Source organism: Neofelis nebulosa, chromosome 6 (genome assembly GCF_028018385.1).
Source record: "Neofelis nebulosa isolate mNeoNeb1 chromosome 6, mNeoNeb1.pri, whole genome shotgun sequence".
Classification (NCBI taxonomy): Eukaryota; Metazoa; Chordata; class Mammalia; order Carnivora; family Felidae; genus Neofelis; species Neofelis nebulosa.
In genome coordinates, this window is record NC_080787.1 from 50,653,160 (window position 1) to 50,670,614 (window position 17,455).

General features: G+C 38.2%; 1 protein-coding gene across 1 annotated transcript; it reads left to right on the top strand.

Annotated features, from left to right (window-relative positions):
* Window positions 1–944: 944 nt before the first annotated feature.
* Window positions 945–16,440, top strand: GLYATL3 (glycine-N-acyltransferase like 3). Its single transcript, XM_058734213.1, has 5 exons — window positions 945–1,056; window positions 5,228–5,335; window positions 6,073–6,199; window positions 10,630–10,756; window positions 15,102–16,440. The coding sequence occupies exons 1-5, from the start codon at window positions 979–981 to the stop codon at window positions 15,526–15,528; spliced, it is 867 nt and encodes a 288-aa protein (XP_058590196.1). The 5' UTR covers window positions 945–978; the 3' UTR covers window positions 15,529–16,440.
* The last annotated feature ends 1,015 nt before the right edge of the window (window positions 16,441–17,455 follow it).

The following is a 17,455-nucleotide window of genomic DNA, read 5'->3' on the forward strand; positions in this document are numbered from 1 at the left end:
CTTCTGACTCTGTGTCTCCTTCTCTCTCTGCCCTTCCCCCACTTGTGCTTGCTCAGTCACTCTCTCTCCCTCTCTCAAAAATAAACATTAAAAAAATTTTTTTAAATAAAAATAATACTAATAAAATGAGCCTCAGCCTTTGCTCACATGTGATTCTTCATCTTCAATCTAGATGTTTCTATGCAAGCTATTCCTCATAACCACCTGGCACTTGACCCACTCAAGTCTTTCTCTGGTCTTTGCCCCATATTGTAAAAAGAAGTTTCCCTACTTAACCCTAAGACTCTTACTCTGTGCTTCCTATCATTCATTCAGCAACTACCTAGAATGCCCTTTACTATATATGCCAGGCCCTGTAGGTGATGGGGGTACAATGGAGCACAAAGCAGACATGAACCCTTCCTTCCTTTTTTTTTTTTTTTTTTTTTTAATGTGTATTTATTTTTGATAGAGACAGAGCAAGCTAGGAAGGGGGAAAGAGAGAGAGAGGGAGACAGAGGAGGCTCTGTGCTCCCAACTCATGACCCATGAGACCATGACCTGAGCCGAAGTTGGACGCTCAACCAATTGAGCCACCCAGGTGCCCCCACACTGCCTTCCTTCACAGTCTACCTGAGACAGACTTAATTAAAACACAAACAAATGTGAAATCACAACTGCTGTAGTGTCTTAAAGGACGAGTTGAGTGTACACAGAATGTGTATAATAGCAAGACTTAACCCACTGTAGATACTCACCTCTTTCTAGGATTAGGTCATTAACATTCTCTATTCCCACGTGTTCCCTGAGTGGGAACCCATTCCACTGCCATCATTTCCTTCCCTCTTCAAAGAGAGCCACAGCATTCCGAACTACACCCGGTGAAAAGAGGATTTCAAGGATATTCCTCAGGAGCTTCAGATGGTAATAAGCAAAAATTAAAACTATACTTTCAAGTTTTTAATTAGGTGTGGAATAATTGCTAGAGCCCTGGAGAAGATGTCGGTGTTAAACTGTTCTACCAAATTACTGATACTGGAAAAAATGCTGAAGAGTCACTTTCCTGAGTCACTCAAGGTATGACACATTTAAGAGTTTGATTTTATTTCTTTATTTTATTTATCTGTGAAATAATGTCAGACTTGTAGCTGTTTCCCAAATTTTTCTGATGTCAAGACTTTCTTAGAGCCCTTATTAAATATACTGTTTCCCAGTCCCCTCCTGCCAGAGACTGATCCCGTGCATTGTAGATATGGCCCAGGTAATTATATTCTTGACAGCCACTTTAGATGATGTCTAGGAAAATTTAGGGGGTACTGGACTAGATTATTTCTAAAGCAAACTCGAGTTTTGAACTGAACTTTTTTTTTAATGGCAGAAGGGTATGGATTAAGTGGTATTGCTCGTAAGAACATAATCTAGGTTCACGATGAAGCTGAGGTTCAGGGGTCATTATAAAGTTTTTCCGATTACTTCAAGATCTTTATTTTTGAAGTTTCTTTTCAGTGGCTTTATTGGTCATTAAGCCTCTATTTGTTGAAGTCTTCCCAAAGTCCATGAGGGCCTGCTGATAACTCAGAGCTACTGTGGAAGATGACATTAATCAAAGATTACAAATAAATGTGAGATTAAAAATACTTTAAGCACTTGGAGAAAAAAAATGCAGAATGCAAAGAAATCGTCTGTGAGGGCTGAGTTTCTTGACCAAGGAGATAGCCCTACAATAGTGGAGATAGCCCTACAATAGTGAGTGGCGGGGGTTATAGTTCAGTGGTAGAGCATTTAACTGCAAATATGAGTGGCATGCTAATAACCCAGAAGAGATATAATGAATCAGGATTTCTAAGGATGGAGACTAGGGAGCTGTATTTTTAGCACACATGCTGGATAATCCTTATTTACACTAGACTTTTAACAAAAGTGATCTGGAGCACCGTACTGGATTGATTAAATTTAGTCATCTTGCCCTACCAATCATGCTTAAACTGTGCATGGTAGAGAAAATCTGAGGGATAATTTGAAATCTTATGACTAAAAGAGTACCAAATGGACAATCTGACTCAAAATTTCCCATTCTGAATGCAGACACAAAAGTGAATAAATGTTTGGCCAACTCTTTCATCGGAGAGAACTAAAAAGGTTTTGGTGACCTTCACAGGGTCATCTAAGATGTTATGATCATCAAGACAAATAATGGGCCCCTACATTATAAATATTATATTTGGACAGTACTTTAGCATACAGATAGTTTCAATTTATTTTATCCTTCCACCAGCTTTGTAAGATGTCTATTAATTCATTTTAAAAATGAATTAAGTTGGAGTCCAAAAAAGGTTAAAGCAAGGAAAGAATCAAGTTAAATCTCGGTTCTTAGTTCCTTTGATTTCATATCTACTGCTTCTCCCACAGCAACTTAGCTACCAGATGCCCAAGTGCACATGTTGTCTTTTTTTTTTTTTTTTTTTGGACTCCTCGTTCATACAGTGCTTGCCATGGGGCTCTGCCCAAAATAGTTACTCAATAAACTTTTGTTGGCTGGTCACTGGCAGCATTATAAAATAATTACTTCTTAATCCCCACCTTTTCAAATCTTATTTTTTAAAGACCTCTGAATTCGGATTAGTTGAGTTGGTCTGAATGGTATATAATCATTTTCAAAATATCTTTCACACTATCTCATTTGAGCTTTATAAAAACTTATTAATCCCTCTAGAATATTAATACTCTGAATAGGCAGGTGTTTACATTATGATTTTACAGATGATGTTACTAAATGCCTTCCCTATATCTAAGTGCTAGAGTTCAGATTTAAATCCAAGTTATCAGATCCTAAACTGTGTGGTGTTTGTTTGTTTGTTTGTTTGTTTTTAATGTTTGCCTCTCATAACACCATTTGAAGTAAGACTTAAAGAAATGAAGCATGTAGGCACAAATCAACGTCTTCCTTGTATAATCTTCTCTTTCATAGCTGCTTAGCTTGGCACTCTCAATTACTCGTTTTCTATACACTAAAGTCTCTTTTTCTTTGACAGTCTTTATCTTACTTCAATTATTTCATTGTTATGTAATGCCTGACTTGGGTTCTGTGACCATACTTTCAAAATACCCCTTCAGTTACACGCGGCCTTTAAAGAATAAAAAAGATAAAAAATAGTCTTATTGTACACACTTCCTCCATTTTTTGGAGGCCATGGCTCTGTATTCTATAATCTCATTTTTTTTTCTTTTTGTTAAGCTTTTGTTTACATTCCAGTTAGTGAATATACAGTGTAATATTAGTTTCAGGTGTACAATTTAGTGATTCCACACTTCCATACAAAACCCGGTGCTCATCACAAATGCCGTCCTTATTGGCCTGGTGCCATCACCTATTTTACCCATTCCCCCCACCTACTTCATCATAGTATTTCAGTGATTAAATATTCCTCCAAATTTTCTCCACAAACTCCAACTGTTAATTCCTCCAGCATCCTTACTTCCCCTAGCTACTTCCCTCTCCTCTCAACACTCACCCTTTAAACAGAACAGCTGTTAGAAGAGTTTGTTTCTTAGTTTTCAACCAATGCGAAATCTTGCAGTTGGTTGCAAATCTCTTACAAACAAGTCATGTTGGTTGCCTTTTTTCTTTCACAATCTGAATACTGGAAAGGTTTTTTCCCTTCTATTCTTCTAAGCATTCCAAGCACATCTAAGTTCCATTTTTGAATAAAGATGTATGGTTTCTTCATGGGAATAGACATTTTAATAAGCTTATGCCTATATATATGTAGGATCAGCAGCCCCAGAATTTAATGATTAATGAAACAAGCATGACCCTTCCAGGTGGCTTTACTTCTCAGATTTTCACTGTGATCCATGTTGCACATTAGTATTAGCCAGACTAAATTTGGAAAGAGATGGTCTATGAGAAGACTTGAGTGAGGTCCCAGGCTGGGTAAGACAGAAGACAGTTGAATAATGTTGTTGTCATTGAGGTGAGTGATTTGAATAAAGATGTGATGAAAGAGGTAAAATGTAGGTTCCAATGCCCTTAGAATTTAAATTGGTTTTCACTGAAGTATAACACATACTAGAAAGTGTACATAATTATGTAGCTCAATGAATTTCCATAGAACAAATATCTATATAACATGTACTCCAGTCAAGAAAGAACATTACTTCAGGCACGACTTCTCCTTACCCTGCAAAGCTCTTTTCCAAACACTGCCTTTCCCTGTTCCCCAAGAGTAACCGCTATCTTGACTTCTAAAGCCATAATTTGGTTTTGTCTGTTTTTGAATATAATGTAAATTGGATCACAGTAAGTATCTTTTGGTGTCTACCTTCTTTTGCTCAACACTAAGTTTCTTTTTTTGTAATCCAAAGTATAAATGTGCCAACATGTATTCATTTTTCCCACTGTTGGTGGACACTCCAATTATTTCCAGTTTTTATCTGTTATGAAGATGCTGCTAGGAGCACTAGCCTATAGCTCACTCTCCTCAGTCTCCACAACTTTCTCTTCTCTGTAAACACACATAACATATGGAAGTTGTTTTGTAGGGCAGGCATCTTTGATTCTTAGTGGAGACTAAATATGAAAGGCCGCAGAAGGGAATTCGAATATTCAGTACCGTTTAGTCAACAAGTAGTTGATCCACTGTATCAGACTCCATGGATATAATAATGAATGAGACATAGTTATGACCCTCCGGGAATGCTTATAGAGCCTTGCTCCATCAAATATGAAATGCAGGGGTCTTTTATTCGGAGAGGGGGTTACCCTCAGTGATGTTTAATTGAAATTCAGGGTTGAAGGAGTCATTGCATTTAACAGGTTATTTTCAGAGAGTATAATAAGCAGCAGAAGTACCTGAGGATCAAAATTATCTGTGGAACTTTTAAAAGATATATAATCCCTAAATCCATACATCAGATTCTGATGCATTCTGTAAGTATTTATTATGGCCTATGTGCCAAGCACCCATCGACTCCCCGTTGTTTTGGTACTTCTCACTGCTGTATGGTAAAAACCTAAGTTTGGGGAGTGTTTTCATAGGCTTTCACAGACTATCAGTTTTCATGTACAGTGATGAAATAACAAGAGAAAAGTTTGTATGTGTGCGTGTTGTATATATATGTGTGTGTACATGTTTATAATTTCCCTTCACATGGCCTCAGTCATACAGCAGAAGAAGTGAAAATTGTAACATGTAACTGGAATAGTTAGTAATGTGATTGGCTTGTCTCTCTGGGTTCTCTGGCTCAGGTTTATGGAGCTGTGATGAACATAAATCGTGGGAATCCCTTTCAAAAGGAAGTGGTAGTGGATTCATGGCCAGACTTCAAAGCTGTTATCACCCGGCGACAGAAAGAGGTACAGTTTTGAAACGCCAAAACATATACGAGTTGACATCAACTAGAAAGAAAAGATTAGGTAAAGGGGATATTATAACTATCATAGCCATGTATGTTAGCTTAACACGCTACACATGTCACCATTAGTTTCTAATTTTACTGGCTTTGGAGTATCAGACATAGAAAACCACTACTCTAAATGTGTTAAGTGCTTCTTTAGTGTTTCATAATCTCTAGAAGCATGAAGCATACATACTTGTGCATACTAGTTCTTCCACTGGTTAGATGATTCCTTGTGACCGATGACTCTGGGTCATGTGGATAAATATCTAAGAAGGTTGAAAAGGATGACATCTGCCCTGTTCTGCCTCAAGACCAAAGAGAAGCTCACGTGATCAAAGGTGTGCTGCTCTGACCACACTAGGAAAGTTCTGAGAGTTCCATTTGATTCTTGTAGGCGGCTCCATAAAATTATATGCATTTCATTTTTGTAAATAAATAATATCCCAGAAAAATGTGAAATATCTTAACACTTCCCAAATACCAGAAGAATTATCAAGCAAAAGTTCCAAAATTTCTGTTTCTTCCCTTTCTACAGTATATTAGCCACATTCCCATCCAGCCATTGTTTATAGACGGCTAATTCTGGTAATGGGAATTATCTGGACATATGCAGCTAATGGTATCTAATCTATCTAGGATTTGGGTTACCTAGAGGATATATTTATGTTTTTATGATTATGTCTTCCATCCTAGGCTGAGATGGATAACCTGGACCATTATACTAATGCCTACGCTGTGTTCTACAAGGATATCAGGGCTTACCGACGGCTGTTGGAAGAACATGATGTTATCAACTGGGATCAAGTTTTTCAAATACAAGGTGAGATAGGTGTGAGTCTAAGCAGTCTTTTTTGTTCTCATTTTTGTCATGTATGTTAGATAGATATGACCTATATTAAGTACACAATTCATATATATATATACATATATACATTTTATATAGTTACAATTTATGTACTACAGTTTTGTAAAAAAAAAAAAAAAAAAAAAAAAAAAAAAACTCATGTTTTACTCCTAATGAGGCTTGGCATTGGAGTATGTGGAGACCATTTAAATGAGGCTGCTTTTAGGTGACTTTTTTTTTCCCTCAATGTTACTTCAATATGGATATCAATGAATATCAGCATATTTTTATTTATTACCCTTAATCATTTCCTGTCACAATCTTTTAAAATGACCCTAACTTAAGTATAAGCCAATAGGTAGGTCTTCTCTTCTTTCTGAAGCAAATGATTCTAGAAAGACATAGTTAACTGATCTGCATAGGTTATCCTGACATGATTAAAATAAGAGTATATTTGAGCTCTGAGGAGACAACTGCATGGTTATCAATGCTAGTGGAAGAACTTTTAGCCAAGACAAAAATACATTCAGAGTTTCCAACAGTGTGATGGGGGCACCTGGGTGGCTCAGTCAGATAAGCACCCAAATCTTGGTTTTGGCTGAGGGCGTCACCTCAACGTTCATGAGTTTCAGGCCCCGTGTCGGGCTCTGTGCTAACAGCATGGAGCCTGCTTGGGATTCTCTCTCTGTCCCTTCCCTGCTCACTCTCTCTCTAAAAAATAAATAAACATTTAAAAAAAAGAGTTTATAATAGTATAGATGGACAGTTTCAGCTTCAGTATATCATTTTTTCAACTTTTCATACTGACTGGTGGGTGATACAATCAACAAAGTTACTATTTCTAACTATTCCGTTGAAAATGAGTTTCTTGATCATGTGACAGGAAGGCGGGGTCCCCCATGTTAGAAATTTAAAGTCTGGTAATTTTTTTTCATCAACAAATAGCTGAAGCCCTCTCACAGGAAAAGTTTCTATCTACCTGCAAACAATGACTTCCTAGGTGTCCACAATGGTTTGATGTTGATCTAGCTGTGTTTGAGGGACAAGGCAAGCCCAGGGCCTCCCTACTACTCTGCCATCTTAACTACTCCCTTCAACCTACAAGCAATGACTAATGCATATTCATAACCTAAAGACTTGGGGTGTTTTGTGAAATCCATTTGGAAGTGCTCAAAATGACCGTATAGTGGAAGTTCTAAACTGTCTCCCAGCTTTACAGACTTACCCCAATTATGCTGGTTAGAAGTGAGACATGGTTCTACCACTCACTTAGCCAACCTAGGAAAATTTTCTCTCATTATTACTTTAATGTGAAAATGAGTATCTCTTCCTTGGTGTGAAAAATCATGGCAGTAACTGTATACATTATGGTGCTATAGGTCTACTATCCTCAAATCACCTGAACCTATCATTAGGAAGAGAACATCCAGAAGGATGTATTTTTTTTTTTTTTGCCAGTATTTTTTTCCAGAAGGCTGAGCTGTTAATCATGAGTCAGTTATGGTCATTAAAATTGACACAACCATCTTTCCTGAAGTTTGATGGGGACAGATGTAAGTTAATAGTACCTAAAATAACTGGAGTGGTAAAGGCCCCTCATTTAGTATGTAATCAGTGCAGGCATCACCTTTAGCTTCTGATGTGGCCTCTTGGCTGTAGACTTCTATGGTAAGAACTATAATCTCTTTGGAATATTGATTTTTTTCAATGTTTATTTATTTTTGAGAGAGATAGAGCATGAGCAGGGGATGGGCAGAGACAGAGGGAGACACAGAATCTGAAGCAGGCTCCAGGTTCTGAGCTGTCAGCACAGAGCCTAACGCGGGGCTCGAATCAACTGTGAGATCATGACCTAAGCTGAAGTCAGACGCTTAACCAACTGAGCCAACCAGGTGCCCCTCTCTTTAGAATATTGAATAGCTTCTGAGAAGTCATCAGTATCTTTATCTATTTTTAATCAAAGCATCTAAAAAAGTGCTGCTTCCATAACATCCCCAAATCATGAACAACTTCAGAAGCCTATCTACTGCCATAGAAATGGTCAATCTTTTATCTTATGCCACAGAGCCACTGTTGGGCTGCCTGGATAGATTAAACATTAGGCAGCGTAGCTACCTTAGTGGTGGGTGTTCAGAGCAACAGCACACTCTGCCCAGGAATGCCTTTGTCATTTTTAATCTAAGAGCCATCCATAAACAATATTAAATGACGGTTAACCCACTAACCTACTAGAAAGAGCCAAATTCCTTGTGTTGGCCTTGCAAAGGCCAGGAATAAAGAAGTATATAGCAGACAGACAGACCAGGCCCTTTTGTTCACTACTAGCTGCATGCACATGAGAGAGTTTGTTGACATGAGCTAAAAGTTGCAGAAGCCTGCCCACTGTTACTATACTCCAATCAACTGTGGTTAAATGGCCTGAGTTCTGTCTTACCCAATGAACAACTCCTGCCTTTCGAAGGAGGTAGGATGGATGAAGGCAGGACAATTAGTGAAAGTTCCTTCTGTGGGAAAGGAGAAAATCATTTGTTAAAATGGTAGTCTATACAATGGACAGAAGGACATGGTCAACAATACCATGGAAGGATAATCAGCAGAATCCAAACTATGGAAATTCTACCCAGCAAACTGGATTCTTTACAAATAAATTAAAAGAATTTTTAAAGGTGGGTGTAGGGGAGCTAGGCACTGAAAGAAAATCTGTGAATTATTTACCAGACAAAAAGTGGACAAAATCTAAGAGTGTTTAAGGACTCACATTTGCATAGTAAAACTTACAACAAGGATGCGATTGTCATAAAAATGATAATGGTTATTATTAGAGGAGAGTGAGGGAATTGTGATTGGGAGAGTATTAAATAGAAGGGGGTAAGTAAATTTCTTTGTGGCATTAGTAGTACTTAAAATAATCATTAAGCTAAGCATTTGTTATATAGTTTTCTCTGTTGCATCTTATAATTTAAAAAGGTTTTTCAAAGAAATGTTAGTCTAAATTTCATAAAGAATTAGTTCAGTCTAATTTAGGAAAAAGAAATTCTGTTTGAACTACCATACCCTTGGTTAGCACAAGCTGGTTTTTTTTCCTCATAGTCTTTTGAATTACTTAGATGTAATTCGGGGCTATTCTATGGGATTCTAGCCACAGCATCTATAATTTTTAATAGCATTAACTTGAAGACCTGCTTATCTTTTCTTAGACTTAACTCCCTGAGAGAGAAGCCAAGGCTCTGATACCAGACTGTGTTCAATATGGCTTTCCATTCCTGCATTTATGTATTCTTCAAGAAGTGACTTACTGGAAGGAGGGAAAAAGCCATTAGATATGGGTGGAAGTGGGAAAGTCAATTTCGAGGGGATCCGACTAATGAAGACCCAGACTGGAAAGGAGAGAGCCAATAGGATTTTGGAAAAGGAGAGCAAGTCAGTTCTCAGTAAACAGAAGCTAATATTCCATGCAATGAGCTTCATCGTTGATGAACAGAGACAGTACCATTCTTGTCTCACTGTGATGTGACACAGTGCCCAGCATAGGGCTTTACATATGACAAGTACTAAATAAAGATTTATAGATAATATAGTATAGCTGTGATAAATGTGTAGGATACAAGTAAGTTTATACCTTGATACTCCTACGTTTATACCTTAGGAGTATAGTTTATACCTTGATACTCCTTTTGGGGGAGGGGATTTGTTACTGAGGATATATTTTTTTAAGTTTATTTATTTATTTTGAGAGAGAGAGAAAGAGAGCTAGCATGAGTGGGGGAGGAGCAGAGAGAAAGGGAGGGAGGGAATCCCAAGCAGGCTCCACACTGTCAGTGCAAAGCCCAACATGTGGCTCCTTCTCCCCAACTGTGAGATCATGACCTGAGTTGAAATCAAAAGTCAGACACTCAACTGACTGAACTGCCCAGGCGCCCCTATACGTTGATATTTCTGTAACAGGAATCTAGGACAAGAGGCTGGAAGAGTCTTTAAGTCAGAATGACATGCCAAATCAATTTGAGCTCTTTTATACTTCTAGCTGTATATTAGATTGTAGAATTTCATAGTTATAAAATTTCTCTTACCTTAAAGAGTGTAAGATCAGTCTGGAAAGTCAGAAAAATCAAGAAAATCCCACAAGCAATTCCAAATTCCTAAGGGATATTCTCATCAGAAATATTAATGGGAGACCATGATCGTGATGAACAATATGATGGGGATTTGAAAATCCCACACAATGTTTGAAAATCAGGCAAGGAGTAACTGTAATAATTCATATGTAAGTATATAGTGGTTAGGATAATGCAAGGTGGCAAACTGGTGGTGGTGATGATAATTAGTATAAAAATACTGCAACAAATTTCCTTTTTGTGTTTTCAAATAAAATACCCACATTTTTCATTATTTCTTACCATGTACAGGGCTGCAGAGTGAATTATATGATGTTTCCAAAGCTGTTGCCAACTCAAAGCAGTTAGATGTAAAGCTAACCTCCTTCAAGGCCGTTCATTTTTCTCGTCTTTCAACTCTGCCGAACACCAGTTCCCTGTATGTAAACTAAGTTTCTACATGTGGGATGGGACTTACTATATAGGAGTACAAATAGTAGTACCTAGAATACATGGTATTTTTAAGGAACATTTGGGTACCTTGGATTAGAGCCACGGGGTCTAGATTTCTCTGTGTGTGTATGCGCCTGTGGATCTGTGTGTGTTTAATTGTTTCTGCTGTGCTTGACTGCTCATAATTTTTTGCAAATTCAAACCGGAGTCTTTGTGCCTAGTGATAAACAGACTCAGGAGTCCTGTATTTTCACAGTATACACAGAAAAATCATTCCTGTATGCTCCTCCTGCAGATAATTCTAACTAGCTTCTGTTGTCTGAGCCCAAAGTGCTTTTTTTTTTTTTTCATGTTTCACGGATGAGGGTAAATAACTGACTTGTGTGGAGCTCTTATATGCCAGGCACTAAATGTTTTATGTATATTATGTCTAGATCCCTTTAACTGTGGAATTCCCTTTTTTTGAACAGAGTTTAAGTAACACACAGGAGTAAATTGCAGAGCCAGGAAATAATTCCTGATTCTGTCTCCAGAATCCAGTCTTCAAAAGATTTGTTACTTTGTATCTATATTCTGTCTTTCTCACTGGGAAGCCCTTGTTGTGCCATTTGCTAGTTACTTTCCTTTCTGCTTCATCTTTCTGAGCCTCAATCAATTTCTTCTTTTTTAAAATTAACCTATAATATCTTCCTTACATGTACTATGTAAAGAAATGAAACATGATATATTGAAAAAGTATCCACCTCAGTGAATGTTACTTTTTCTTCTATGGAGTATAGTGAAGGAATTTTTGAGCAAAACAAGACAAAACCTAAAGAAGAATGAGCACTTTAAATTCACATAAAGCAACTGGACTTTACTTTTATTTTACTTTTTTCAGTTATGAAAATTTCCAAGTACAGGGGTGCCTGGGTGGCGCAGTCGGTTGAGCGTCCGACTTCAGCCAGGTCACGATCTCGCGGTCCGTGAGTTCGAGCCCCGCGTCGGGCTCCGGGCTGACGGCTCGGAGCCTGGAGCCTGTTTCCGATTCTGTGTCTCCCTCTCTCTCTGCCCCTCCCCCGTTCATGCTCTGTCTCTCTCTGTCCCGAAAATAAATAAAAACGTTGAAAAAAAAAAAAAATTAAAAAAAAAAAAAAAAAAAAAGAAAAAAAGAAAATTTCCAAGTACATACAAAGGCTGAGAGACTACCATAACGAACCTCCCATCAATATATGGCTAATCTTGTTTCATCCATACCCCATCTGCTAATTATTCTGAAGGAAATATCTCAGAGATTTGCCCATTAATTCTTAAGTATTTTAATATATGTCTCCAAAAGATAAGGATTATTTAAACACACACACACACACACACACACACACACACTATACTAATATCACTTCTGTGTCAGGGGTCCCCAGGACCACCCACAGGCTCACTAATTGGCTAGAAGGACCCATAGGACTCAGCGTACATACACCCCAAAGCAAAATCAACAAAGAAAAAGGTGCATTGGCAAAGTCCAAAGGAAACCAGGGACAAGCTTTCCAGAATCCTCCCCAATGGAGTCACACAAAACACACTTGATTTCCCCAGCAATAAGTTGTCACAACATATACAGGATTTCTATTGGAGGCACCCTCTGTCTAGCACATACCAATTTTTTAGACTTCCAGAAGGAAGGCAGGTTTTCATCATAAATCACATTGACTGTTACAAACAGGCACAGTGAGTTTCAACTCCTATCAGGTCTGGGAATGGCAGGACACCGGCAGAAATCCAAATTGCCATACCAGCCAAGGGCCAACCTGGCAAGCAGGCTTTTCTTTTTCTTCCTTTTTTTTTAATGTTTATTTATTAATTTTGAGAGAGAGACTGACAGAACATGAGCGGGACAGAGAGAGAGAGAGAGAGAGAGAGAGAAAGAGAGAGAGAGAGAGAGAGAGAGAGAGAGAGAGAGAGAGAGAGAAAATCCCAAGCAGGCTCTGCACTGTCAGTCTTGAACCCAACATGGGGCTCAATCTCACAAACCATGAGATCATGACCTGAACCGAAATGAAGAGTCAGACCCTCAAATGACTGAGCCACCCAGGCGCCCCACAAGCAGGCTTTTCTAAAGATAGAGTCCTTAGGTCTGCTGCACCAGCCCTTTGCTCTACAATATCTTAAAATGTTGTCAGTATTTCCTTAAACCAGTCAGTAGTTACATTTCCCAAACTATCATAATACTTGTAGCAGTTTGTTTTGAATAAGCACCTAAATAAAGCTCATATATTGCAATTGATTAATCTCTCTTTAGTTTTTTTTTTTTTTTGATATATGGGTTCCCTGTTCATCTTTTTTATTTCTTACATTACTTTTTACTGAAGAAACGAGGCTATTTTTCCTTTAGAGTTTTAGAGTTTCCCAGTCTGTTTACTGTCATATCCCTGAAATGTTATTTAAAAATTTTCTCCATCCCCAGTCAAGCCTTTTAAAATCGGATTTTGATTTAAATCGCTTCCCTTCTGAGGCAGTTGGGTGGCCCAGTCGGTTAAGTGTCCAACTCTTGATTTTAGCTAAGGTTATGATCTCACAGTTGTAAGATCAAACCCCACATCTGGCTCTGTGCTATGCTGGGCATGAAGCCTGCTTAAGATTCTCTCTCTCCGTCTCCCTCCACCCTTCCCTCCCCACCTTCACCTGGTGTTCGTGCACAGATGCTTACGGGCTCATGCTCGCTGTCTCTAAAATTAAATTAAATTAAATTAAATTTAAATTTAAACCAATTGCTCCCTTCTGCATTAGGAAGATACTGTCTTTAGCACCTAAGTCATTATCAAACTTCATATACTCTTAATTTGGATACCCTGCCCTTCAGATACAAGGTCATATATGTAACTACTAAGACAACTATTCCTAAAACACTGGTCTTAGCAATGTTTTTATTTACAGTGACTTCTCTGCCTTAGGCTTCTCAGCCTTTGTCTTTCCGGGCATCTGGCTGGCTCAGTTGGTTAAGCTACCGACTCTTGATTTTGGCTCAGGTCATGATCTCACGATTCATGGGATCGAGCCCTGAGTTCAGGCTCTGTGCTAACAGTGTGGTGCCTGCTTGGGATTTTCTCTCTCTCTCTCTCTCTCTCTCTCTCTCTCTCTCTCTCTCTGCCCTCCCTTGCTCTCTCTCACAAAATAAATAAACTTAAAAAAAATAATAAAGTTCATCTTCAAAAATTAAATTAAGAATTCTATTAAGCCAGTTATTGCTTGTATTTATTTATTTTTTACCCAAGCTTAGTGGTTAGACAGTTGGCCCAGTTCCAGAGCCCATAGTATGCCTAAAATGTGAGCTAACACTGCAGAGCCACTAATAACTAGTGTAATAACAAGTACACAAACTTGTACTTTATAAAGATCATATCAAGAATGGCATTAGCAGTCTCTTAATGAACATACAGGATGGTCTTATAACATTGATAACTTCAAGAATGAAAACAAATTCTGAGGCAAAACCAGCCCCATAGGCTTAACTAAGTAATCCCATCTCAGTCCTTAGTAATTGTACCAATTCCTATCTTTTTATCTCAATACCATGAACTTTTATACATTTTTCCAGACCTTTCAGGGGAAGGTAAGAAAAACTAGCATTTCTTGAGCATCTATATATTCCTAGAATGTTCAGCAACTTGTATTTCTCTTCTGGCCATGGATGCAGAAAGATGTAAGTTTTATACTACTACTTTATTTTTTTAACCAAGGAAAAGATTAGGGGCCCAAGAATCTGGAGTTGTTCAGGTTTCAGAAGGGTGTCAACAGACTTAGGACTTTATAAGAACAAGTTGGCTGGGGTGCCTGGGTGGCTCAGTTGGTCAGGCATCCAACTTTAGCTCAGGTCATGATCTTACGGTTCGTGGGTTCAAGTCCCATGTCAAGCTCTATGCTGATAGCTCAGGGCCTGGAGCCTGATTCTGATTCTGTGTTTCCCTCTCTCTCTCCGCCTGTCCCCTACTCTCACTCTATCTGTCTCTTTCTCAAAATAAATAAACATTAAAGAAAAATTAAGAACAAGTCAGAATTGTTTTACAGAAAAATGAAATACTTGCCCTAATCTACACTGAAGACAAAAAGAAATAGGCATAAATTTGAAAGGAAAGACTTAAATTTGATATGAGTATTTTGCCCTATCAGAAATGAAACCCTAAATGATGTTCATAAGTGGGAAGTGACAGATTCTAATTCATTGAAAATATTTTGGTATTTGTTAAGCACGATCTCTGGAATGGTTTCTCAGTTTGAATCTGGAGAAAGTGAAGCAGCTGTTTGTATTCATATGATCCCAAGTTCATGTTCCTTCTCATGTTGTTTTCTTCTAGAATGGGTTCTTCCCCACAACTGACTTACCTGAGTGTTGCTGACGCTGATCTTCTCAACAGGACTTGGTCGCGGGGTGGCAATGAACAGTGTCTCCGGTACATCGTGAACCTCATCTCTTGCTTCCCCAGTGTATGTGTCCGCGATGACAAGGGAAACCCAGTCTCTTGGTCTCTCACAGATCAGTTTGCCACCATGTGCCATGGCTATACCTTGCCAGAGCATCGCAGAAAAGGTTATTGCAAGCTGGTGGCCCTCACACTGGCCAGGAAGTTACAAAGCCAGGGGTTCCCCTCTCAGGGTAATGTCCTGGATGATAACATAGCATCCATAAGCCTCCTGAAGAGTGTCCATGCTGAGTTCTTGCCTTGTCGTTTTCATAGGCTTATTCTCACCCCTGCAACTTTCTCTGGTCAAATTTACCTCTAGCCCATTGAAACTCCAGGAATTTTCTTCCTATCCCTGAACACAGATATTCCCAAGCTGCCAATGAGGGGGAAATTCAACCTGGAATCAGAAGAATCTTGGGTTATTGAAAACATTCTGGAAAAGATACACAGGATCAACCTGAGAAGCCTTAAATCTTCCTGTCTCAGGTTTCTACAGTAAATAACTAGGGGTCAGAGATAGCTATGGCTGAGAACAGGATCATTATCTTCCTCTGGGACCCACTGCAGGAAAAAGGTTCTAAATCCAGCAATTCTTAGCACAATTGCAGAAATGACTGCATGAGAACAGTGATTTAACATGTGAGCATGTGGCTACAGCTTTATTCTTGCCCCTCTGGCTTCTGCAGTGTATTTTTACAGCCATACCAATTCCCTACTACCATAAAGAACACTCCCCTGTGCCTGCCTCTGCTGAGTCTCCCTAAACCGTTCCTACCACTTCTCACCCAAGTTGTCTGTAGAATATCCTGCTTTTCCCCCTTTAATTACTGGTTATCCATTTCTGCTTACAACTCTAGCCTATGGTTCTTCCCTGGGAATGTTCGAATGCAGTGGCTCTCACATTTTAGTGCACTTCAGAATCACCTTGGAAGGCAGGTTGCAACACAGATGGTGGAGTGTCTCCCCCACAACCCCTGATTCAGTACCTCTGGGGTAGGGCCTGAGAATTTGCGTTTCTAAAAAGTTCCCACTGCTCAGTTGTCTTGGATTGAGGAATGAAGATGTGGGCATTTTAAATACTAGAAACAGAGGATGTCTGTGGGTGTGAACGCAGATGCGCATATAAACATTTTCACAGATACACACATCTATATATACAGTCCTTTCATATTTATATATGCATATGTATAAACTCATAGAATTTTGATAAGATGATAAACTTGCACTGAATATGAAAAATTTAAGGATCAGGGAAAATAAATTACATCTTCAAGATAATATAATCAGTGTTAGATGTCAAACCAGAATGCTCTTATTTTGATTTCAATCTATTTTTTTTTCACTAAATCATGTATCTTTTTCGTAAAGGAAATTTAAATGCTTAAATAAATACTTTCATTAGTCTTTTATCATTATTTTTTTTTAATTTGGTTTCCAATTACTTGTGTGTGTATGTATGAGTGTGTATATATATATATATATGTGTATGTATGAGTGTGTGTATATATATATATATATATATGTATACATATATATATACATAAATATAAATCTTTCAAGGACTGCAAAGGAAGAGGTAAGCATCACAAGCTGTGTTCTCCCATTTGCAATACAAGCAGGCAGAAACACAATAGTTGGATTTGTCTAGTCTGTATAAAGTTGATTTAGCCATACAGAAAATATTATTTTCTTATCCCAACAGAGGTCATAGAATCCCAACTACAAAGATAAAGGGAGATTCAATTTTAAGTGTTTATTCTGAGAGAAGTAAACAAACTGAAATCATTTTAATAAAAAAACAAGACTCCTTGGGAGTAAATATATGCTTATTTTTACTCAGCCATCCTGAGTGACTGGTTACCTGGAAACTTATCCTTGGTCCCAAGGGAAGAGCACCAAGGAATCAGAGTCCATAAAGCTCTTGGGGGAATATGGTCTAGGTTCTGCCCCAGGGATGCTTATTATGTTCAGCATTGATTAAACAAGGGTTATTCCTATCTGGTATATGGCAATAATATTATAGCCTTACTTTATTCTTAATAATAATTGCCTACAGTTTATTTAAAATTTAACGGTGTACTGATAGTTGTGCCAAATGTAGATATATATAACTTAATCTTTGTGAAGGATAGGAATTATCTTATTTTGAGAATTCTGGCTCAGAGGTGTTAGGACTCAGCAAATGTTGTATAGGTTTTAAGTGGCCACATCATGATCAGATCCAGATTTTGTCATATTCTGAACCC